The 24,333-nt window shown below is 39.8% G+C and overlaps 1 protein-coding gene across 2 annotated transcripts in view; it reads left to right on the top strand.

Annotated features, from left to right (window-relative positions):
- BBOX1 (gamma-butyrobetaine hydroxylase 1) overlaps positions 1 to 24,333 on the top strand; it is a 76,984-nt gene that overhangs the window by 13,559 nt on the left and 39,092 nt on the right. For both annotated transcript variants that reach the window (XM_061380977.1, XM_061380978.1), the window contains exon 4: positions 23,905 to 24,103. In XM_061380977.1, coding sequence (XP_061236961.1) covers positions 23,905 to 24,103 — 199 coding nt within the window. The remainder of the gene's footprint in view (positions 1 to 23,904; positions 24,104 to 24,333) is intronic.

Below are 24,333 nucleotides of genomic sequence, written 5' to 3' on the forward strand. Positions count from 1 at the left end.
TGGATTTTGTAACACATCTCTTCTGGGGATTCTGGGTCATATACCAAGACACAGATTTTTACCTTACTGCTTTCAGATCTGAAATTCTCAAACATGTATGGTGACTCTGCATGGTTTTCAGTGCTAGACTTACAACAGTGTCCTAGGTGTGGAGATATTACTACAGCTTCACCTGGACCCATGGTTATCGATAGGGTGTGGTGTGGTCCCCTTCCTGTTCAAGGATAGGCCTCATCCCTTAATCTTACCATTCTGACAGCTGACAAAGTTTTGCTCCAGTGCTCTCTGTCTAAACCATCAGAAACCCATTTTCCTCTTTATCTAGTCAAGCTAGCTGGTGGAATCCAGATGGATATCCAAGGAAAGATGCTTTTCCTGCCTTCCCCCAGTGAGTTCACGGTTAGATTCTTCAAAGAGTCTCCAATTACATAACTGAATGGAAACTGTCTGGGTCAAATAGCAATATCACAAGTGTATTTTTTTTTATTATTTATTTTAGATTTCTTCTGGTACTCAAAATATTTTTCCTTAACTCTGCCTTAATTTTGTAATCCCATTGGATTTTACTTTCATTTCCTTCAAGTTCTTTTGATGATCTCAGGGAATAAAAGCCAACTTTTTATTATTACAGCTTAAGCTTTTAAGCATTGTAAAAGGATACGGCCACCCCCTCCATTAATATTTCTTGACAAGCGCAGTTTTATAGCTTGCATTTCTCAGTACTGTCAGGCAGTAGCAGGATGGAAATGATACTACTTTCAGTTCAACAGTGGAAAAAACAGGTCACATGGACAGGCTGCAATCAGAAATCATATAAGGAGAACTGGCTGTTATTTAGACAATGGAAACTATTTTAATGGTTTAAAACAAGATCAGATTTTTAAAATATATTCTCAAGCTGTGTGGTTGGTAGGTAAAAGAAGAAATTAATGGACCATTTTTGAAATATTGCTTCTGTGGCTTTTTGCCTGTAGAATTTGGCACCTTATTTCCCTGCCATTGCATATTTTCAAACATTCATACTCAGAACAAGTAAACAGACTCAGTTACATTTGTGAAAGAGCTTTGTTTTGGGTCCTCACTGGCAGTGTTTCCTCTGTTGCTCTTTCCTTAGAGTGAAGAAAGACTTTTAAAATCTGATGTCAAGATGCAGATTACTTTTCCTTGATTTTCCCTTGGCATTAGATGTTGCACTCAGAAATGGAAAGACCATCCACCAGAAAAAGCTCTTGTCATGGGACAGTCACAGCTGGGAAACATGGATAACAATCATTCTCTCATACATTTCTATTCAATTGCACCTATCTTGTGCTGAAAACTGTAAGGAAATAACAAGTTTTAAAAAGACATATTGCAGGACAGCAATAGAAACTTTGGCCACCTGATGCAAAGAGCTAACTCATTAGAAAAGACCCTGATGCTGGGAAACACTGAAGGCAGGAAGACAAGGTAATGACAGAGGATGAGATGGTTGGATGGCATCACCAACTCAATGGACATGAGTTTGAGTAATCTCTGGGAGATGGTGAAGGACAGGGAAGCCTGGGGTGCTGCAGTCCATGGGGTCACAAAAGAGTCGAACACAACTGAGCAACTGAACAATGGTAGAGACGCAGACGTAGAGAATGGACTTGTGGACTCAGTGGGGAAGTAGAGAGTGGGATGAATTGCAAGAGTAGCATTGACATATATACACTACTATGTGTAAAATAGATAGCTAGTGGGAAGCTGCTGTATAGCACAGGGAGCTCAACTAGGTGGTCTGTGATGACCTAGAGGGTTGGGAGGGAGGCCCAAGAGGGAGAGGATATATATATACTTATAGCTGATTCACATTGTTGTACAGGAGAAACCAGTACAATATTATAAAGCAATTATATTCCTGTTAAAATTTTTTTTAGAAAAACATGGATTCTTCCCTAGAAGATTTATCCCACCTAGGAGGGGACAACAGCCATGGAAACAAATAAGTATAGTACATTATTTTAAGTACATGAAGACGTGCATAGAAGATTTATTAGAATGCAGAAGGACTCTGAAGAGATAAGAAAATGTGACTCAAATAAGACGTAATACTTGAACTGGGTTTTGAGGAATCCATTTGTTTGACAAAGATAGAAAGTAAGGAAATTCTCAACAGAGAAAAGAGCAAAGAAGTATAATAGAGCAGGGTGGGTTTAGGAAACTGCAATTAGTTTAATATGGATGAAGTTACAATTGTTAGGCAACTAAGAAGGAAGTGGCTTAAGTGCCCTACTAAGAGGCTCAACCCTAAACCCTAAGGCAAGAAAGTTTGCTTAGCACCAAGGTCAAGTATTTTTCCTTCTGTTAGTTTTTCAGGCTGATTCTCTTCTTATAAGGCCAGAGAAATGATTGTTTATAAGTTTAAGAAGAAGATGGCTTTATCTATTTTTTTAGGATGCATTTTACATTTTCATTTTTAGGACGCATTTACATTTAGGATGATTTTTACCAAACACATATAATTTCTCAAGTGCCTATGAGATTGTGAATGTCTCCTTAGCTTCCTTTTGTTCTTAATGCATTCTACCCTTCCCTCTTCCAGTGTACCCCTTTGGTTCTTGGTTTGTATTTATCTTAAATTAAAGAGGGTGAAGAGATCAGATCTGTGATGTAGAAAAATCTTGGTCATGGTCATCTGGGCTGGATGGATTGGTGTGGGGAATGCTCAGGAGCAGGGTAACCATAGTATGATCTAGAAGTCATCCTGTATGAATCATTAAGAACTTAAACTAGGAAAGTAGCAGAGAGCACAGGGATAGTATTTGTACTCAAGAAAAATAGATATTAACCTGGAGGACAGGAGGGTCTGGCCCTCTAATCTTTATCCATTTAAATCCAAGCCTAGCATGTGAATATTTCCAAATAGATGGATATAAGTGAAGATTTTAATAAAACATTGGAAATATGAAGAATTTTTCTGAAATTGCTTTTTAGCTTTCATGAGAAATTGGCATGATTATACACTCATTTTTGGGGACTAACTTTAAGATGCAAAATTCCCAAAATAAAACTGATAGGACTAAAATAGAAAAGAATCAGTGCATAATGTGATCTTTTGTATATGAACCTAAATATCTGTTCTTTTTATTAACATGTGGTGGCAGAATGAATGCTTGTTTTCCTAGCTATCTCCTTGAATTGGTACTGGAATATTTGTGTATTACTCTCTGACAGCAGTAATATTTGTTATCGCAAATTGAGATTTAAAAGGTGTTAATTTGAAGAAAATCTTTATTCCATAGAAGCAATCTGCTCAGTTTTGTCAGCAATCCAGAAACTAAGTACACAGCACAGTCAGAAAAGAATATTTCCCTTCATTTCCATATGTCCCTCTTCTATCAGAGCAAGCCTTCACCTGTGTACTTTATCAGATTACAACCCTTCTACAGTCCATAGCTATGACTCCCTTCTTTGTTTCAAAAGGAATATGCCGCAAGAGGAACTGAAAACTCTCAAGTAGCTATGCTGCTGCTGCTGCTAAGTCGCTTCAGTCGTTTCCGACTCTGTGCGACCCAAGACGGTAGCCCATCAGGCTCCACTGTCCCTGGGGTTCTCCAGGCAAGAACACTGGAGTGGGTTGCCATTTCCTTCTCCAATGCATGAAAGTGAAAAGTGAAAGTGAAGTCGCTCAGTCATGTCCAACTCTTAGTGACCCCATGGACTGCAGCCTACCAGGAGAAGGCGATGGCACCCCACTCCAGTACTCTTGCCTGGAAAATCTCATGGGCGGAGGAGGCTGGTAGGCTGCAGTCCTTGGGGTTGCTAAGAGTCGGACACAACTGAGAGACTTCACCGTGGTGATTTTGCATATGGTTAAAAAAAAAAAAACAGAGCTCCCCCTTTCTAATAGAGGGCCATATGCGTCCTTGAAGATGAAGATTTTTATTATAGTGCAAAGAATAGAGTTGGTTTGGTACACAGCCTATTTTTATAGAAATTTGCCCCAAAAGCAAAAATTATTATCTTTTTTAAAAATGAACAAGTAATGTACACAACAAATATGCCCAATTCCCACATAATAGTTCATCCATATCCCTAAACGTTGCCCCATCCTTCATCCATTCATAAACCCCCAGAGGTGGGAATTAGCAGGGCAAGTCGGGGATGGAATGAAGGTATCTGTTTCACTTATTACTTGGTAATTATGAAAAGGACTGGGAGGTTTTTTTTCCCAAGCTATCTTAGAACATTCCAACTGTATGAACTACCAGTCAGAATAGCTTCAGAAGAGCTCTGTTAAAACAGATGCATCAGAGCAATCAAGCCACTGTGTCACATTGCCAAATATATTGCCTTTCCAAGAAAGACCTAGTACAAGTCACTCAGGCCCACACTCTGGTGCACAGGTGGGAGAATGGCCCAAAGTCTTCGTATGTTTAAAAAGAAAGTCTCTATTTTGCCTGACATATGTGAAATGAACCTACCAAGTTTCAGAGAAATGTGTTTGGGGCTTTGATGAAATAAATACAGGTATCTTAAATGCTTGTAAGTTTACAAATGCATATTTTGCTGCCCTTTTTCTCTGTGCCATAGTGATGTCTTTCAATATGTCCTGTTCTTTTCTGAATCACATATCATTTGTTATCACACTCAGTTTCTGCATTGCACTTGAGAAACGAGGGCATAATATCTGAAGGCTCTAATATCCCTGTGGACTGTAAGTCAGTAAGTCCAAGATGGGAGATTCACAGCCTGAGAAGCACCCTGCAGTATTGTATACCCAACAGAAGCCCCCAGGCTGGAGGTTGTTTCCACAGCCATCTGCCTAGTTTGGGGTTCTACTTGTAAACTCTAGGTCAGATCCTTTTTCTTTTATGTTTTTTTCATCTCCATCCATACTTCCAGCTAGAAAACACATAATCATATACTCAGAGATATGTATTAAAGTATTAAAGATAAACTCTGTTTTGAAGCTGGACACATTACAAAAATACAGGGTGGGGAGAAGTCCTATGAACTACATCTATTACTTTTTAAAAACTTTTAGGTAAGAAACATTAATTATATATTTTTAATCATTTTTAGTATTTAACAACTTTATAAAATAAACTATCATATCATCATCCAATGTTAGTGCAAAATAGGACTTTGAAAAGCTCGTGTCTTCAAAAAGTTGATATCTTTAAAAGCCTTGAAAAAGTTTGAGGATATTTCTGAGAATCTAAAGTAAATCTATTTTGAGGAAGAATTATTATAGTCTATTCCCTTTTCATAATTTTTCAGTATACCTACCACATCAAAAGTTAAGGAAAATATACTAATTTCTTTATTCTTGGAAAAGTAATTATCTAGAGTTACACTAAAGTAAATTTATTTCTTTTATTTCCCTTTTCTTTCAAACAGGGAAAAAGTAAAGTGGGCTTTCTCCAATGAGTGAACAACTTCCATTTCTCACAAATAAGACTTACTTTTTCTTGCAGCGTGGGAATAAGTTTTGTAACATTGGCAATTGGATGGCAAATTTAGAATTTATAAATTAAGAAAATTCTAAACTGTGGCAATTTCAAGAAGTAAAGTTGTATTGTTTTGTATGCTGGCTTCACTTTACCAAACCTACATATAGGCACATAAGTTATAAATTTAATGTCATTTCTGCTAGTGCCTACACATTAGGAGATTCACCAACTGGGAAAAAAAAAAAAAAAGGACAACTGATTCTGATTAAAAAACTATTACTTCTCACTTCTGGTTCTACCTTGTTCTTCAAGATGGCAGAACACAATGGAACAAACATAGTTTGGAGTAATAGATATCTTCATCATACTTAAATTTCTTTAAGATTCCAGTTCCAAACTTTCAATATGTCCATGGAAAAAAATTAGTTTTAATTTCTTCTTAAATTTTTCTATCCCCATAAGGAAAAAAAAAAAAAGATTTTGGAAAGACTTTTGATGTTGCTGTTCACCCATTCTGTTGATTTGCCTACTTTCTAGCTGAGCAAATTAGTTAAATAATTTTTAGTCTCTATTCCATTCAACGATTTCTTTAACTTTAACCTTTTGCTCAAAATTCTGTATTTTTCCCAATCTGTAACTTTGCTTTGAATCAAAAGAACAGTATAGCACTGAATTAAAAGTACTCTAGAACCTAAGTCTTGCTTAATCTGTGACCTTGACCAATTTTCTTAACCTTTCTTGTTCCCAAATCTTTATCTGCACAATGGAGATGGGACCAGCTTACAGCCTTGAAAAGCACCACACTGAGTGAAAAACGATGTCTCACTTTACATATGACCTCACTTCATCTTCAGAAGGTTCCCTTGAAAGCAGTTGTAAATACTGATAACTATAGAGAACAGCCTTGAGAGGCTTCTTGACCTTCTTAAATAGTATATCAGTTTACAGAAAAAGAAAAAAAAAAAGCACAATCCTATTTTTTTTTCCATCAGCTATCAAGCTTCCATGTTCATTGCCTGTTTGCCCAGAGAAGACTGACATTCAAAACGCTATAGGTGAAAAAGATTGTATAATTTGTCCTTCTTGCTAACCACTTAGTCAAAGCCTTTTGTTATCTCATACTTGAGTTACTGAAATAACATGGCCTCTGTGTTCACCCCCAGCTTGCACAACCCTGCAGGGTTATCCTCCAGATGCCCATCATTATCTTCCCTCCCCCAGCCCTGGTGATTCTCTGCAGCACAATACAGTCCGAAGTCTTCCCTGGGACTTTCTAATCATCCCGCAATCTAGAGCCCCATCCACAAGCATGTGGATTCTTCAGTTCAGTTCAATCCAGTCACTCAGTTGTGTCTGACTCTTTGCAACCCCATGAATTGCAGCACGCCAGGCCTCCCTGTCCATCACAATGCCCGGAGTTCACTCAAACTCACGTCCATCGAGTCAGTGATACCATCCAGCCATCTCATCCTCTGTTGTCCCCTTTTCCTCCTGCCCCCAATCCCTCCCAGCATCAGAGTCTTTTCCAATGAGTCAACTCTTTGCATGAGGTGGCCAAAGTACTGGAGTTTCAGCTTTAGCATCATTCCTTCCAAAGAGCACCCAACACTGATCTCCTTTAGAATGGACTGGTTGGATCTCCTTGCAGTCCAAGGGACTCTCAAGAGTCTTCTCCAACACCACAGTTCAAAAGCATCAATTCTTCAGTGCTCAGCTTTCTTCACAGTCCAATTCTCACATCCATACATGACTACTGGAAAAACCATAGCCTTGACTAGATGGACCTTTGTTGGCAAAGTAATGTCTCTGCTTTTGAATATGCTATCTAGGTTGGTCATAACTTTTCTTCCAAGGAGAAGCATCTTTTAGTTTCAGGGCTGCAGTCACCATCTGCAGTGATTTTGGAGCCCCAAAAATAAAGTCTGACACTGTTTCCACTGTTTCCCCATCTATTTCCCACGAAGTGATAGGACCAGATGCCATGATCTTAGTTTTCTGCATGTGGATTCTTCAGTTCAGTTCAGTAGCTCAGTCGTGTCCGACTCTTTGAGACCCCATGAATCGCAGCACGCCAGGCCTCTCTGTCCATCACCAACTCCCAGAGTTCACTGAGACTCACATCCATTGAATCAGTGATGCCATCCAGCCATCTCATCCTCTGTCGTCCCCTTCTCCTCCTGCCCCCAATCCCTCCCAGCATCAAAGTCTTTTCCAATGAGTCAACTCTTCGCATGAGGTGGCCAAAGTATTGGAGTTTCAGCTTTAGCATCATTCCTTCCAAAGAACACCCAGGGCTGATCTCCTTCAGAATGGACTGGTTGGATCTCCTTGCAGTCCAAAGGACTCTCAAGGGTCTTCTCCAACACCACAGTTCAAAAGCATCAATTCTTCGGCACTCAGCCTTCTTCACAGTCCAACTCTCACATCCATACATGACCACTGTAAAAACCATAGCCTTGACTAGACGGACCTTTGTTGACAAAGTAATGTCTCTGCTTTTGAATATGTTATCTTGGTTGGTCATAAATTTTCTTCCAAGGAGTAAGCATCTTTGAATTTCATGCAGTCACCATCTGCAGTGATTTTGGAGTCCAAAAAAATAAAGTCTGACACTGTTTCCACTGTTTCCCCATCTATTTCCCATGAAGTGATGGGACCGGATGCCATGATCTTCGTTTTCTGAATGTTGAGCTTTAAGCCAACTTTTTCACTCTCCACTTTCACTTTCATCAAGAGATTGTGTGGATTCTTACCTTTGTCCAAATTCTGCTTGTTTCCCCAATCACTTACTCTATTCTTCTGCCTGGCCTAACTTCACCTCTCCATCCTACAAGATCAAACTCACATCCCAGTGGACCCCTTTACCAATAGTTCCACCCTAGATTTATAATTATCCCTGAGACAAACTGGCTCGGTGATAAAGAACCCACCTGCCAATGCAGAAGATATGGGTTCATTCCTTGTGTCGGGAAGATCCCCTGAAGAAAGAAATGACAACCTACTCCACTATTGTTGGCTGGAGAATCCCATAGACAGAGGAGCCTGGTAGGCTACCATCCATGGGGTCACAGAAGAGTCAGATATGACTCAGCCACTAAACAACAACAACAAAGTCAAACTACAAAATATGGACCAGAAAGCGAGCAAGTCCAGAAAACGGACATAATTTCACTGGTAACACTAAAATGCAAGGCTGTGGTATAACAATGGAAGCATATACATTTTTCCAAAAGAATTTTGTTAGAATTTGTTAGGAGAGGAAGTGAAAGAGGGTGGTGTGCCAAGAACATGCTTCCCCTGTAAAACAGCACAGTGTTACAAAAGGAGAACAGCTTTGGAATCAGCAGAGGGGTTTTGACTTTCTGCTCTGTGAGCCTGACTTGTGCCATAAATTATCTGACTCTCACTTTTTCCATATGTAAAAGAGGCAATACCTCTCAGCTGTGGGATGTGAAGAATAAGTGGAAAAAAGTAAGTGCTGTGCTTAGCTCAGTGCCTGGCACACTGTGGCTACTCAAATCCTGTTAGGTCCTTTCCCTCGCCTTCTCCTCCTACATAAAGAGCCATGGACATAGTAAAGGCATAATAAAGAACATCTGAGCAAGGATAAAAGCAAAGAGAGTAACAGCATCATGATCATGCCTTATGCATGAGTTCCCCTTACTTGAAGAATAATATTATAATCCTGATTAAATCCTTGAGGGTGACTCAGAAATGAATTATTGCCATGAAAAGGATTTTACTCATTCAGACATTGATTTTAAGTGTGGGCTAAATTTTTTCTACTTGACAGATAGTTTTCTTTAAATAAAACTAAGGAAGGCAGTGAAAAGACAGGTCAACTTTGACCCTAATTCCAATCAGGTCTGTAAAAATGTTTGCTGAAGCTAGGATGATCAGCAAACTTGGGGAAAAGTGATGTATCATCTACTGGTTAGTTAAGTATCATTAGAGATGAAGACACCACACTCAGCAGATATATTTCATATACAAACCTCAATACTTAGATGAAAAAAAAATTCCAGACCCAAATTAGATATAGTCTCATGACCATATGAAAACAGATAATATTAATAAAGAAGATAGGGGTAAAAATAAATAAATAAAAATAAAAATAAATAAAATAAAAATAATAAAAATAAATTAAAAAAAAAAAGAAGATAGGGGGAAGGTATCTGAAGAGAACCATGTGCTCATAAAGGAGGAAGAAGAGTGTCTAAGCTCTAACTTCAAAAGGGCATGATGGAAGTGTCTGGGCTTCCCCAGTGGCACCAGTGGTAAAGAACCCACCTGCCAATGCAGAAGACATAAAAGATGTGGGTTCAATCCCTGGGTCAGGAAGATGCCCTGAAACAGAAAAGGGGAACCCACTCCAGAATTCATGCCTGGAAAATTCCATGGACAGAGAAGCCTGGTGGGTTACAGTCCATGGGGTTGCAAAGAGTTGGACATGACTGAGCACGCATGCACACAGGAACAGAAGTGGCTAGCCCAAAACAGGTTGATCAATCATAATCATGATGCACAGCCAAAAGGGGGGTTTATAAAGTGATTTACTTGGAGAAATAAGAAAAAAGGAGGAAGATCAGAGGAAAGATGAATCCTCTGATGGGAGTAGATGGTCTTAGATAATCCTGCTTCACAGACAGTCTTCCCTGACAGATGGTAACTCCATCTGTCAGGCAGTGGGGTCAACCACTACTATTTGACATAGTTTTGTAAGTCCTAGCCACGGTGTCAGAGAAGAAAAAAAAATAAATAAAAGAAATCCAGATTGGAAAAGAAGAAGTAAAATCTCACTGTTTGCAGATGACATGATCCTCTACCTAGAAAACCCTAAAGACACCACCAGAAATTTACTAGAGCTAATCAATGAATATAGTAAAGTTGTACGATATAAAATTAATACACAGAAACCTCTTGCATTCCTATATGCTAACAGTGAGAAAACAGAAAGATAAATTAAGGGAAAATCCCATTCACCATTGCAATGAAAAGAATAAAATACTCAGGAATAAATTTACCTAAAGAAACAAAAGACCTATATATATAAAACTATAAAACACTGATGAAAGAAATCAAAGATGACACAAATAGATGGAGAAATATACCATGTTTGTGGATTGGAAGAATCAATATAGTGAAAATGAGTATACTACCCAAAGTAATCTATAATTCAATGCAATTCCTATCAAGCTACCAATGGTATTTTTCACAGAACTAGAACAAGTAATTTCATAATTTATATGGAAACACAAAAAAAGAAACCTCGAATAGCCAAAGCAATCTTCAGAAAGAAGAATGGAACTGGAGGAATCAATCTGCCTGACTTCAGAATATACTACAAAGCTACAATCATCAAGACAGTATGGTACTGGCACAAGGACAGAAATATAGATCAATGGAACAAAATAGAAAGCCCAGAGATAAATCCACACACCTATGGACATCTTATCTTTGACAAATGAGGCAAAAATATACAATGGTGCAAACACAGTTTCTTTAACAAGTGGTGCTGGGAAAACTGGTCAACCACCTATAAAAGAATGAAACAAGAACACTTTATAAAACCATACACAAAAATAAGCTCAAAATGGATGAAAGATCTATATGTAAGACCAGAAACTATAAAACTCTTAGAGGAAAACATAGGCAGAACACTCTCTGACATAAATCACAGCAAGATCCTTTATAACCCACCTTTTATTTAATGGAAATAAAAACAAAAATAAACACATGGGACCTAATTAAACGTAAAAGCTCTTGCACAAGGAAGAAAACTATAAGCCAGGTGAAAAGGCAGCCTTCAAAATGGGAGAAAATAATGGCAAACAAAACAACTGACAAAGAATTAATCTCCAAAATATACAAGCAGCTCGTGTAGCTTAATACCAGAAAAATAAATGACCTAATGAAAAAGTGGGTCAAAGAACTAAACAGACATTTCTCCAAAGAAGAGATACAAATGGCTAACAAACACATGAAAAGATGCTCAACATCACTCAGTATCAGAGAAATGCAAATCAAAACCACAATGAGGTACCATCTTACACCAGTCATGATGGCAGCCATCAAAAAGTCTACAAACAATAAATTCTGGAGAGGGTGTGGAGAAAAGGGAACCCTCTTATGCTGTTGGTCGGAATGTAAACTAGTACACTGTTCTATGGAGAACAGTATGGAGACTCCTTAAAAACTGTAAATAGAACTGCCATATGACCTAGTAATCCCACTGCTGGGCATACACTGAGGAAACCAGAATTAAAAGAGTCACACGTACCCCAGTGTTCATTGCAGCACTGTTTACAAGAGCTAGGACATGGAAGCAACCTGGATGTCCATCGGCTGATGAATGGATAAGAACGTTGTGGTACATATACACAATGCAGTATTACCACTGTAAAAAAGAATGCATTTGAGTCAGTTCTAATGAGGTGGATAAAACTGGCGCCTATTATACAGAGTTAAGTAAGTCAGAAAGAGAAACACCCATACAGTATATTAATGCACATATGTGGAATTTGGAATGATGGTAATGACAACCTTATATGCAAGAGAGCAAAAGAGACACAGATGTAAAGAACAGACTTTTGGACTATGTGGGAGAAGGTGAGGGTGGGATGATTTGAGAGAATAGCATTGAAATATGTATATTACCATATGTAAACCAGATGACCAGTGCAAGTTCAATGCACAAAGCAGGGCACTCAAAGTCAGTGCTCTGCTCTGGGGCAGCCCAGAGGGATGGGGTGGGGAGGGAGGTGGGACGGGTGTTCAGAATGGGGGGACACATATACACCCATGGCTGATTCATGTTGATGTATGGCAAAAACTACCACAATATTGTAAAGTAATTAGCCTCCAATTAAAATAAATTAATAAAAATCTAGACTCTTCATTATCTCTTATACCACGCACCCAACGTGCCAAGAAAATCTAACTCTATTGCCAATCCAGAATCCATCAACATCTCACTATCTCCTATACCAACCCTCTGTCTGAATTACCAACATGTATACCCTCTTTCTCCCTTCTTTCCCCCTACTCCTTTGCCAATCTTCCTTCTTCATATTTTTAAGCATTGCTAGGCACTAAGCTCAGTGCTTAATATGTATTGCTGTATTTAATCCTAGCAACAACTTTACAAAGACAACATTATTATAACCTTTTCACACATGAGGAAAATGAGATTGATAAAACTAAGTAGTCCAAAACAAAAGAGTTAAAGAAGTGATGGAGCCAAGATTTGACTGAAGAGCATCTGTTTTATTAGATTCCTTTGTCATCCTCCTCCTCTTCTAGGTGCTTGTAGCAATTTGTGCCAGCTTCTCTTTCCATGCTGGGCTTCCCTGGTGACTCAATGGTAAAGAATCCACCTACAATGCAGAGACACGATTTCAGTCCTGGGGTGAGAAAGATCCCCTGGAGGAGGGCATGGCAACCCACTCCAGTATTCTTGACTGGAGAATCCCACGAACAGAGGAGCCTGATGGGCTACAGGCCATAAGGTTGCAAAGAGTCAGACACGACTGAAGCAACTAAGCTTGCACACATGCTCTTTCTGCGCCATTGCCATTACGGCACTCAAGGGTCAGTGTCTGTGTATTTGACTGTCCGCCCCACTAGAAAATTGGAATCAAGAGAAAAAACGAATATTAATAACAGGTACCATTTTTCGAATACCTTCCATGCATTATAAAATTGTACCAGGAATTGTTCTCTGTGCTGGGGATACAGTGATGAAGAAAACAGAAAAAATGTTCTGTCCTTAAGGAATTTGCATTCTGGTAGAGAATGAGATCACAAAATTTACAAACTTATTTATACCACATCAAGAGACAATAAGGACACAGATACAGGCAGGGTGTTCGATGTGGTGATGGGGGTGAATGGAAGTCTCTTCTGAGTCCTTCTAATTTTTACTGAAACGGGAAGCAAAGCTGTCAGCTAAGCATGAGTAGAAGGAGGATGTGTGGGAAGACTGAGAATAGAGAATATGATAAACAGTCAGCTAGGGAAGTATGGGATAGAGTTAACTATAGATTAAGGAGTATGCAATAAAATCGTCATCATGGTATATTTTCGTCCAGCCACATTCAGCTGCTCTGGTTCAAGTGCAGTTAGGTGCGCTATGTCTAGTACTTTCAAGACCATCTCATTTAAATTTCCCCACAATCCAGCAGATTATTTCCACCCTGTATTTTCAGGAAAGAAGTTGAACTGAGAGAATATATCACTTTCTGAAGGTCATGCAGACAGAAAGTGTGAGAATTCCGACTTGAATCCAGATCTGTCACCCTCAAACCTTTGACACAAAGTCCCTATCAAACTGGACCTGCATCTCATTTCTACATAAGTACTCAGTACATTCTCAGTGAACTAGCTTCGGAAATGAGACTTGGCTGAGGGGCAATTCTTACATGTTTTGGCAGACTGAAAAGTTAAGCTGAGTCAACAGACTTGAGACTGCCAAAACAAGGTTAATTAGATTTAGGCTGCATGAATAAAAATGTAGTAGCGAGCCCACTGTGTAGGTATGGCCAGAGTACACCTGTAGTATTAGGTCTGATTTGAGACACCCAGGCTGTTATAGGGCATCAGCAAACTTGAAAGCATCAACCAGAGGAGAGCAGAGAGGATAGTATGGGGCTTGGGAGCCATAAAACGTGAAAAATATGGGTGAGAAAGAGGCTATTTATTTAGCCTTGGAAAGAAAAACTCAGTTCAGTAACTGTCTTTATACCTTCTCCAAGACTGCCATATTTTGTGTGATTCTGGAGCACTGAATTAGCGCCTCAAAGAAGGTGACAGAGGTAGATGTGACTCTGTGTAAGGAAGAAGATTGTGTCATTTGGAGCCGACTAGAACCAGAGTGGGTTGCTCCATAGGGAGACGTGTGCTGTGCAATGAAAAGCCATCAAGAGGGTGTTCTACAACCTTTTCAAGGATGTCAAAGGGGATAGTTAAAATAATGGCAGAGGGTAAAATTGAATTTTCGGTTTGCACTGCCAACTCGAAGGAAGTCTGAGATAATAATCTTCCTTCTTGACATCCTTCGGTGCTTGTTATCCTTCAACAAATTTTTTCTGAATATCCAGAGTCTAGTTCTTCATGTAGTATCCTAGCTCTGACTTAACATCAGCTGTGTGATGTTGCATCACTTACCTAAGATACTGATGCCTGTCTCATCTATAAAATGGGGACAGTACTAGAACCTCTATTATGGGGTTGTTGTGAGGATTACATGTGACACTCCATGTAAAGTGCTTAGAAAGTGCCTAGTAAGTGTGTTAGGACTTCCCTGGTGGCTCAGGCGGTAAAGTGTCTGTCTACAATGAGGGAGACCTGGGTTCGATCCCTGGGTTGGGAAGATTCCCCTGGAGAAGGAAATGACAATCCACTCCAGTACTATTGCCTGGAAAATCCCATGGACAGAGGAGCCTGGTAGGCTACAGTCCTTGGGGTCGCAAAGAGTCGGACACAACTGAGCGACTTCACTTAGTGTTAGCTTCTGTTTTTGTAAATGTTTATTACACTGTCCTTTAGTGCTGTTTCATAATTTCCTGTGTTTTTTCCAACTGTATGGTCACTCTTGTCATAGGGTTGCTGCTGCTGCTGCTGCTAAGTCGCTTCAGTCTCTGTGCAACTCCATAGATGGCAGCCCACCAGGCTCCCCCGTCCCTGGGATTCTCCAGGCAAGAATACTGGAGTGGGTTGCCATTTCCTTCTCCCATGCATAAAAGTGAAAATAAAGTCTCTCAGTCATGTCCGACTCCTAACGACCTCATGGACTGCAGCCTACAAGGCTCCTCCGTCCATAGGATTTTCCAGGCAAGAGTACTGGAGTGGGGTGCCATTGCCTTCTCTGGTCATAGGGCTGAACATATATAATATATCAGGTACCTAATAGTCCAAAGCAGAAGTGAGTTTCTCTTCTTGCAAGCAATTTATAAACTTGTTTATACATTCTCAAGGAGACTTTTCAAGTTTGGTGAGATTATCACCTACAGGAAAGGTTTTATGGATTTCTCTATCTTTTAAAATGCTAAAGGGTGCTCAGATACTGTCTTCATTTGAGTTGGTTCCAATTTCCATTAATCATTAGGAAATAAGCAAATATTTTATTTAGGATACAGAACACAGTAGTTTTATGAAAATCTATTGAATGCCAGCCCTGTGCTGTATACCAGGAGGAGAAAGAGTTAAGGGCAACAGCCAGGAGGAAATAAAAATAAATGACAAGATCCTTATAGTTTGCAAGGACCTTGCAGTTTAGTGAGAGAGAGAGAGATGAGGACCCACCTAACCCACTCTTGCTTGCTTTTATATCTCACCTGTGACACCCACGTCTGTCTAGTGCGTCCTAGGCTCAGTGACTTTGAGTTCCTCCAGTAAGCTAAGAGATCACCCTTCTTCCTATTGTCTTTCCTATTTGGACACTTTCTCTGCCCTTTGCATGACTGACTTCTCTCACCCCTCAGGATGCAGCTTAAATAGCATCTTTTCAGTTAGACCTTTCTTATCTGCCATGTCTAAATAGGGTCTCCATCCCACTTCCAATGATTTTTTTGTCAATATACCCCATTTGTTATGCTCATAGCACTTGCTACAATGTTTAGTTTTATGTATTTATTTCTTTGCTTCCTTATTTATTCACCTTTTCCCTCCCAAGGGCAGCGATCACATCTATTTTTATTCACTACATGTTCTCTTTCATATAGCCAAACCTTTCAACAAACACATACAGAGTAAATGAAAGATCCTTTCAGCACAGTGAGGTGAGCACTGGGACCGAGGTGTGTATGGTGCTAGGCACCACAGAAGACAGCCATCCTAGCCCAGTCTTGCAGATGCCAAAGGAGGGCATCACAGAGGCTGTCACGGCTGTGTCAGTGCTCCTCAGCACTTTTCTCATACATACCAACAGCTTCGTATCCCAAGCCTGCCATGCTCCTGGAGGGTCCTCTCTGCCTAAGGGAGCCTGCTTGGCCAACACACAGGAAAGGCCAGGAGACCCAGGAATGAATCCCCAGAAACAGCTCTCAACCAATAAGTGGTGGGTGTCGGTAGCCTGTGCATCTCAGCTTCCTTGGCTCTGGGTAGGATAACTCTGAATGTGAAGTATAGTCTACAGCATTGCCATGAGGTCCAGCAGTGCTGAGTCCCAGCTGCAAAACCCTAACCTGTTCACCCGAAATTATCACAACACTGTTATTTGGCTATACTCCAATATAAAATAAAAAGTTTTTTTTAAAAATCCATCCAGAGGCCTGCTTCCCTGTCTTACTTCCCCACCTCCTATTGGTGCCTCCTTAGTAAATTGTTGTTTATTTGCTCAGTCATGTCTGACTGTTTGCAACCCCATGGATTGAAGAACGCCAGGCTTCTCTATCCTTCACCATCTCCCAGAGGTTGCTCACACTCATGTCCATTGAGTTCATGATGCCATCCAACCATCTCATCCTCTGTTGCCCACTTTTCCTCTAGCCCTCAATTTTTCCCAGCATCAGGGTCTTTTCTAATGAGTCAGCTCTTTGCATTAGGTGGCCAAGTATTGGAGCTTCAGCATCAGTCCTTCCAATGAATATTCAGGACTGATTTCCTTTAGGATTGACTGGTTTGATCTCCTTGCTGTCCAAGGGACTGTCAAGAATCTTCTCCAGCACCACAGTTCAAAAGCATCAGTTCTTTGGTACTTCATGGTCCAACTCTCACCTGAGTAAGTTGCCTGCATTCAAATCCTCATCTTAGGGTCAGCTTCTGGAAGATTTCAATCTAAAAGACGACAAATGACCAAGATCTTGAAAGGCAGGTTGAGTCACTAGACAAGAGACAAGGATACCCTTTCCAAAAAGGGCAGCAAGTCCTTAGTGCAGAAAAGAGAATCAAAGCCCTATTTCCACTCAGGGGCCTTTCCTCTCCTCGGGGTCAGATTTGGTTTTTGGCTGAAGCCCTGCAAGATATCTACAGGAAAAGATAGTAAGCCATCAGCTGATCCTTAGCACATGAGATGAGCTGTTTCAGACAGTTGTTTCAGGCACAGTTCTGTACAGGTGAACAGAAGGTCCTAAATTCATGAAATAACACACTGTAACCCTGCACACTGCATTCATGAATCTTCAACTGAAGAGCTTCTTTGTGTCTTTTTCTTTTTTGAAAAACAAGTCAGGATTCAGGAATGTGAGGTTTAACCCTGAAAAGCAAGCCTTATACAAATGGTTCCTTGAAAGCCAGCATGTAGCCTGTGCATAAATTTTATGATGTGTGAAGCACATGTTCAAGGAAGTATTTATTAGTAAGGCCATAAGTTAAATTAGAAAGGGTGGTTCATGCCTTAAATATTCCGTCATTTTCCATACTATTTATGTATCCAGACCCAAGTGTGAAATTTAAGTTTGCTTTCAATGTATTCACCTGACCAATGATTTCTTCTAGGCCAATGTGTTTTCATATGGTCCCTGGTGGTGAGGTTTTGTGGTTGGGGCAGATTGGGAAAATGCTTCTAAATTACCTTTTCAACATCAGAGTTTCTGTTCAGATATCATAGGATCTACACATAGATCATAGAATGATCCTACTGGTTGGATTTATTAAGATGAAGTTTATTTCTCCTGGAAAACTAGAGTACTTTATATTGAGGATGTTATGATGAATTTGGAAACTGGTTAGTCACAGTGCTGTCCCTGAAAATTACACTTGCCATTATCGAGTCTAGCAGTGGCTCATATTAGGACACAGATTTTATGATGGGCTGTGGCCCTTGGTCACTGATTTTTGCAAAGCGGCTGCCTAGGCCAATCAAAATAGGAGCTATAGCTGAAGAACTGTAAACTTGGTAGAACTTGAAAGGTACTGTGACCAACCCCTGATAGTAAAATCCTATGAATGTGAAATTATTTATAGTACAGATTGATGCTTATATTAACAGCCTTGCTTTATCTTTAGTCTTTATGTGAATATAGTTAACTTTCCACATGTAAAGAGTAACATATTTACTGAAAGAATATAATTCATTTTCTATAAGTTAGATAAGAATATTGGATATTGTGTTTGTATGTCCATGTGTGTTTGACAGCATGTGTGTTTTACTCTATAACAGGAAAATGACTCATGTAAAAAAAAATTCATTAAAATATGCTATAAATATATTTTGATGTATATAGTGTATACCCTAAGTAGTCCTTCTTGAATCCACAAAGTTTCCAAAATACAAAAGTTTTTAAAACATTTACATCTTGTGAAGGTGTTTTTTCCATCTCTATTTATTACATTTCCTTGCTACACAGTCACCAAAACTCTCTGGAAAGTGATAATGGCCTTAAGTAAAACCACTGGCATGGATCACTGACTTACATTGGCATTAATTTTTTAAAAAGAAGCTAGCTGATTTTTAAGCCTTGGTTCACTTCACAAAAGCAGTGAATAGCAATGCTGTTGTAGAGTTGTGCCATGAAACCTAGTTGTAAAGTTTTTTCTGCATTGAAAGTCCTGACTGGGAGCCAGGGTTTATCTTTAAACATTCATGCTTGAACATGTCCAGATGAAGTGTTTCTAATTGTAACTTGCCCTGCTTTACTTTCCATCCAGAAAGTAGATTTTCCATGTAAGGGTGAGAGTAAGCTGTAAACATTCAGACATAGGACTTAAAAATGCATGTGACAACAGTGTTTCAAGGCATCAGATGTTTATTTTCTGTGTGGTTGCTAAAATTACAGACTTTGGAATTAGTCACCTGAATTTGCTTAACTAGCTCTGCAAATCATTAGCTGTGAGACTCAGCTCTCTGTTCCCTTCTCTGTACCATGGGAATACTGAAACCATCATAGTATTCCTATAAACCCTATGATGTATATTTATTATGAATTTTCAAAAAATAATGTATGGAGAGCACCTTGGACTGCAGCTGACTCTAGAAAGTATTCAGCAAATATCAATTGTTATATTATGTATTTTCTTAGTCGCAGTTCAATTCAGTTCAGTCGCTCAGTCGTGTCCGACTCTTGACGACCCCATGAATCTCAGCACGCCAGGCCTCCCTGTCCATCACCAACTCCCGGAGTTCACCCAGACTCATGTCCATTGAGTCAGTGATGCCATCCAACCATCTCCTCCTCTGTCATCCCCTTCTCCTCCTGCCCCCAATCCCTCCCAGAATCAGTCTTTTCCAATGAGTCAACTCTTCGCATGAGGTGGCCGAAGTACTGGAGTTTCAGCTTCAGCATCATTCCCTCCAAAGAAATCCCAGGGCTGACCTCCTTCAGAATGGACTGCTTGGATCTCCTTGCAGTCCAAGGGACTCTCAAGAGTCTTCTCCAACACCACAGTTCAAAAGTATCAATTCTTCAGTGCTCAGCCTTCTTCACAGTCCAACTCTCACATCCATACATGACCACAGGAAAAACCATAGCCTTGATTAGACGGACCTTTGTTGACAAAGTAATGTCTCTGCTTTTTAATATGCTATCTAGGTTGGTCATAACTTTCCTTCCAAGGAGTAAGCGTCTTTTAATTTCATGGCTGCAATCACCATCTGCAGTGATTTTGGAGCCCAAAAAGTAAAGTCTGACACTGTTTCCACTGTTTCCCCATCTATTTCCCATGAAGTGATGGGACCAGATGCCATGATCTTAGTTTTCTGAATGTTGAGCTTTAAGCCAACTTTTTCACTCTCCTCTTTCACTTTCATCAAGAGGCTTTTTAGTCCTCTTCACTTTCTGCCATAAGGGTGGTGTCATCTGCATATCTGAGGTTATTGATATTTCCCCCAGCAATCTCGATTCCAGCTTGTGTTTCTTCCAGTCCAGTGTTTCTCATGATGTACTCTGCATAGAAGTTAAATAAGCAGGGTGACAATATACAGCCTTGACGAACTCCTTTTCCTATTTGGAACCAGTCTGCTGTTCCATGTCCAGTTCTAACTGTTGCTTCCTGACCTGCATACAAATTTCTCAAGAGGCAGGTCAGGTGGTCTGGTATTCCCATCTCTTTCAGAATTTTCCACTGTTTATTGTGATCCACACAGTCAAAGGCTTTGGCATATTCAGTAAAGCAGAAATAGATGTTTTTCTGGAACTCTCTTGCTTTTTCCATGATCCAGCAGATATTGGCAATTTGATCTCTGGTTCCTCTGCCTTTTCTAAAACCAGCTTGAACATCAGGAAGTTCACGGTTCACATATTGCTGAAGCCTGGCTTGGAGAATTTTAAGCATTACTATACTAGTGTGTGAGATGAGTGCAATTGTGCGGTAGTTTGAGCATTCTTTGGCATTGCCTTTCTTTGGGATTGGAATGAAAACTGACCTTTTCCAGTCCTGTGGCCACTGCTGAGTTTTCCAAACTTGCTGGCATATTGAGTGCAGCACTTTCACAGCATCATCTTTCAGGATTTGAAAGAGCTCAACTGGAATTCCGTCACATCCACTAGCTTTGTTCGTAGTGATGCTTTCTAAGGCCCATTTGACTCCACATTCCAGGATGTCTGGCTCTAGGTCAGTGATCACACCATCATGATTATCTGGGTCATGAAGATCTTTTTGTACAGTTCTTCTGTGTATTCTTGCCACCTCTTCTTAATATCTTCTGCTTCTGTTAGGTCCATACAATTTCTGTCCTTTATTGAGCCCATCTTTGCATGAAATGTCCCCCTGGTATCTCTAATTTTCTTGAAGAGATCTCTAGTCTTTCCCATTCTGTTGTTAGTCTACTATGTGCTATTCACTATACCAGACTCCTTGCATAAACTCATTGCATGGTTAACATATACCTTCAAGGCAAATATTAGTATGGTTATTTTATAAATTAAGAGATGGAATATCAGAGAAAAGACAAAGAAACAAGCTGGTAAGAGGCAATATGATGACTCAAGCCCAAGTCTCTTTAGCTCCATGTCCTTTATTCTGCTCATGTCCTATTTCATATAGTATCAATTACATGTGGCTATTTAAATTAAAGTGTGCGTGTGTGTGCTCAGTTGCGTCTGACTCTTTGCTAGTCCATGGATTGTAGCCCACCAGTCTTCTCTGTCCATAGAATTTTCCAGGCAAGAATACTGGAGTGGGTTGAGATTTCCTACTCTAGGAGATCTTCCCAACCCAAGCACCAGACCCATGTCTTTTGTGTCTCCTGCATTGGCAGGTGGATACTTTACCACGGTGCCACCTAGGAAGCCCAAATCAAAGTTTAAGTCAGTTTAAGTTAAATAAAGAAAAAAACTCAGTCCCTCAGTTCCACTATCCATATGCCAGGTCTCAATATCCACATATTGTTAGCAGCTACAGTACTGGATGGTACAGATAGAAAATAGTTCCTGCATCTCAGAAAGTTCTACTTGACAACACTGCAGTCTGGACCTTACTATCTCTCCAGGCTGGTTTTCTCTCAATAGGATATGAGATTTTTCTTTTAAATATTACAACAAGGCTCATCAATAAATTACTTAACTCTTTGTAATAAAGACATCACACATTGCTGTAGATGACCATGTAGAGCACAGCTAATACATCTAGCAGTCTATACAGGAATGAAAAATTTGCCCTTAGCCAGATTATTACAGTGCCCAAGAGCTGAGAACTATTCAGCCATAGTTTAGATGATCTTTCTATCCAATAATAAGAGCCCATAATGATGGGATATCCTAAAGCCAGTATGAAAATCTCATCTACCTCTAATACTCTATGGACTTACAGTTTTCATTTGGAGCTCAATAAGCTTAAAGTTGTTTTCAATATTTTTTAAGATTCTAGATGTAGTCCATTTAGGTGTAAGGTTTGGAAAGAGGAGATAGTGATTTATCATTTTTGTCTTTAACACTGATATTTTGCCCAGGAAACTTTTCTCTTTATGGGAAGCCAAATGACCTTTCTATCTAGGTAGCCAAGAAGCAGTATTTATGACATTGATCACCTTCTTTTCACAGACCTTTATGATGGATATCAACTATTACAATCTGGAGACTATAAATGCAAAGGGCAAATAGGAGTGGCAAAGCAAAAAACCATAAAATCCAATATTCAAAAGTCAAGCAGATCTCCTCTTTGAATAGAAGCTCTTTCACATAAATCCAACTCTTGTTAGAGAGCAGAGTGGTACAGCTCAAGCATGCTGGGCCCATAAAAACCAGCTCTGTTTGATTTTAGCAGAAATAGCTGAGGCATGAGGGACAGACATGGGAAACTGCATGTGTTTAAAAGAATAACTGGCATCATAGAAGGAGCGTTTATAAGGGATCAGAAGATCTGTTATCTCCACAGTATCTTGAATGTAATTCAACTGTAGCATCCAGCACATTGTGTGATTTGTTTGCTTTGTCACCTAGGAGTCTGTCTAATCCATACTGTTGTAGGTGGCTTACCTTCACTATTTTGCTGCTTTTACTCATTTTTTTTATCAATTTTTATTATAGTTGCTTTACAACATTTTTTGTTTTAATGGTCAGCTTCCATGTCCAATCTTCCATAAACCATGAGTTCCTGAAGACTTACTGCTATCACAATGTCTCTCAATATAGTAAAATATTAGGCTTAGTGAGGGCTTCCCTAAGTGGCTAATTTGGTAAAGAATCTGCCTGCAATGCAGGAGACCCAGGTTCAATCCCTGGGTCAGGGAGATCCCTTTGAGAAGGAAATGGCAAGCTACTCTAGTATTCTTGCCTGAGAAATCCCATGGACAGAAGAGCTTGGTGGGCTACAGTCCCTGGGGTCGCAGAGTCAGATACAACTTAGCAACTAAACCACTACCACCAAACACCACCATCAGGCTTATTGAAAAAATAAACCATCAAAAAATTATTGGGTAGCTAATAGAATCAAGAAACACCAATAATGTGTTTACACCCTCCACCCCCCAAAAAAAATTATGATTATATTCCAAATCATTCTAATCTCATTATTACCACTTTAGCCAGCCTGCTCTGGCAAAACAACATGGCCCATCTTTTCCTCCCCATGGACAGCTTTTGCTGACTCCCATGAACAAGTTGACCCCAGATAAAGCTTCTTATCAGTTGAAATAAGAGAAAGCAGGGGCGGTTCCTACCATGGCAAACACTGCCCCCCTCCCCCCCAACCCCAAGGGATAGGCTGTTCTAACACATCATTCTCATTTTCTATTTGGAATTGAGTAATTTAACTTGGCTGTTAAAAATGCACAGTATTTCAAGGCTATTTCTAAGCAATATCCAGACAGAGAAGCCCTAAGGACATATGTATCAAGAACCATCTACAAGCTACACATTCTCTTGACAAAGTGCTATAGTGAATACCAGTCATGGGTCTTGCACAGTGGCAGGCAGAAAGCCTGAGTACACTGGCCTGGCTCCAAGGAAGAAGAGCTGGTAATTTGGGTATTTCTAATATGATTGAACTTTAGTCCGTCCCATGATAGATCAAAGGTCAGCTTCAATGAACTAGTTCCTTCTCTGAAGTTCTCATTGTATGTTAAAAACAGTGTTTTTAACACTGGTTTCTCCTTTTTCATAATTCACAGAGTGTCAGTACTGGGGCTCAGAGTTCCAGCTGCCTACTCTGGATTTTGAAGATGTTTTAAAAGATGATGAGCATGCATACAGGTGGCTCTCCAGCCTCAAGAAGGTCGGCATCGTGCGACTCACAGGAGCAGCTGACAAACGAGGAGAAGTTTTAAAACTCGGGAAAAGGATTGGTTTCCTTTATCTCACATTTTACGGGTGAGTCACCAAATAGTTGGTATTCTGCCATGACAGAGAGAGTTGGATATAGTTCTCAGGCAGAGGACTCTTTTGATTGATGATATAAAAATGTCTACACTGTTTTGAACAGGAAGTAAAATGAGAGTCTAAAGTGGGATTTCTCTGAGCATGACTGGAATGACATCAGACACCAAAGATAGGGTAGTTAAAGGTCAAGGGTTCGTTTGTTAAGGCCACCACAACAGAAT

This window comes from Bos javanicus, chromosome 15 (genome assembly GCF_032452875.1).
Source record: "Bos javanicus breed banteng chromosome 15, ARS-OSU_banteng_1.0, whole genome shotgun sequence".
Taxonomy (NCBI): Eukaryota; Metazoa; Chordata; class Mammalia; order Artiodactyla; family Bovidae; genus Bos; species Bos javanicus.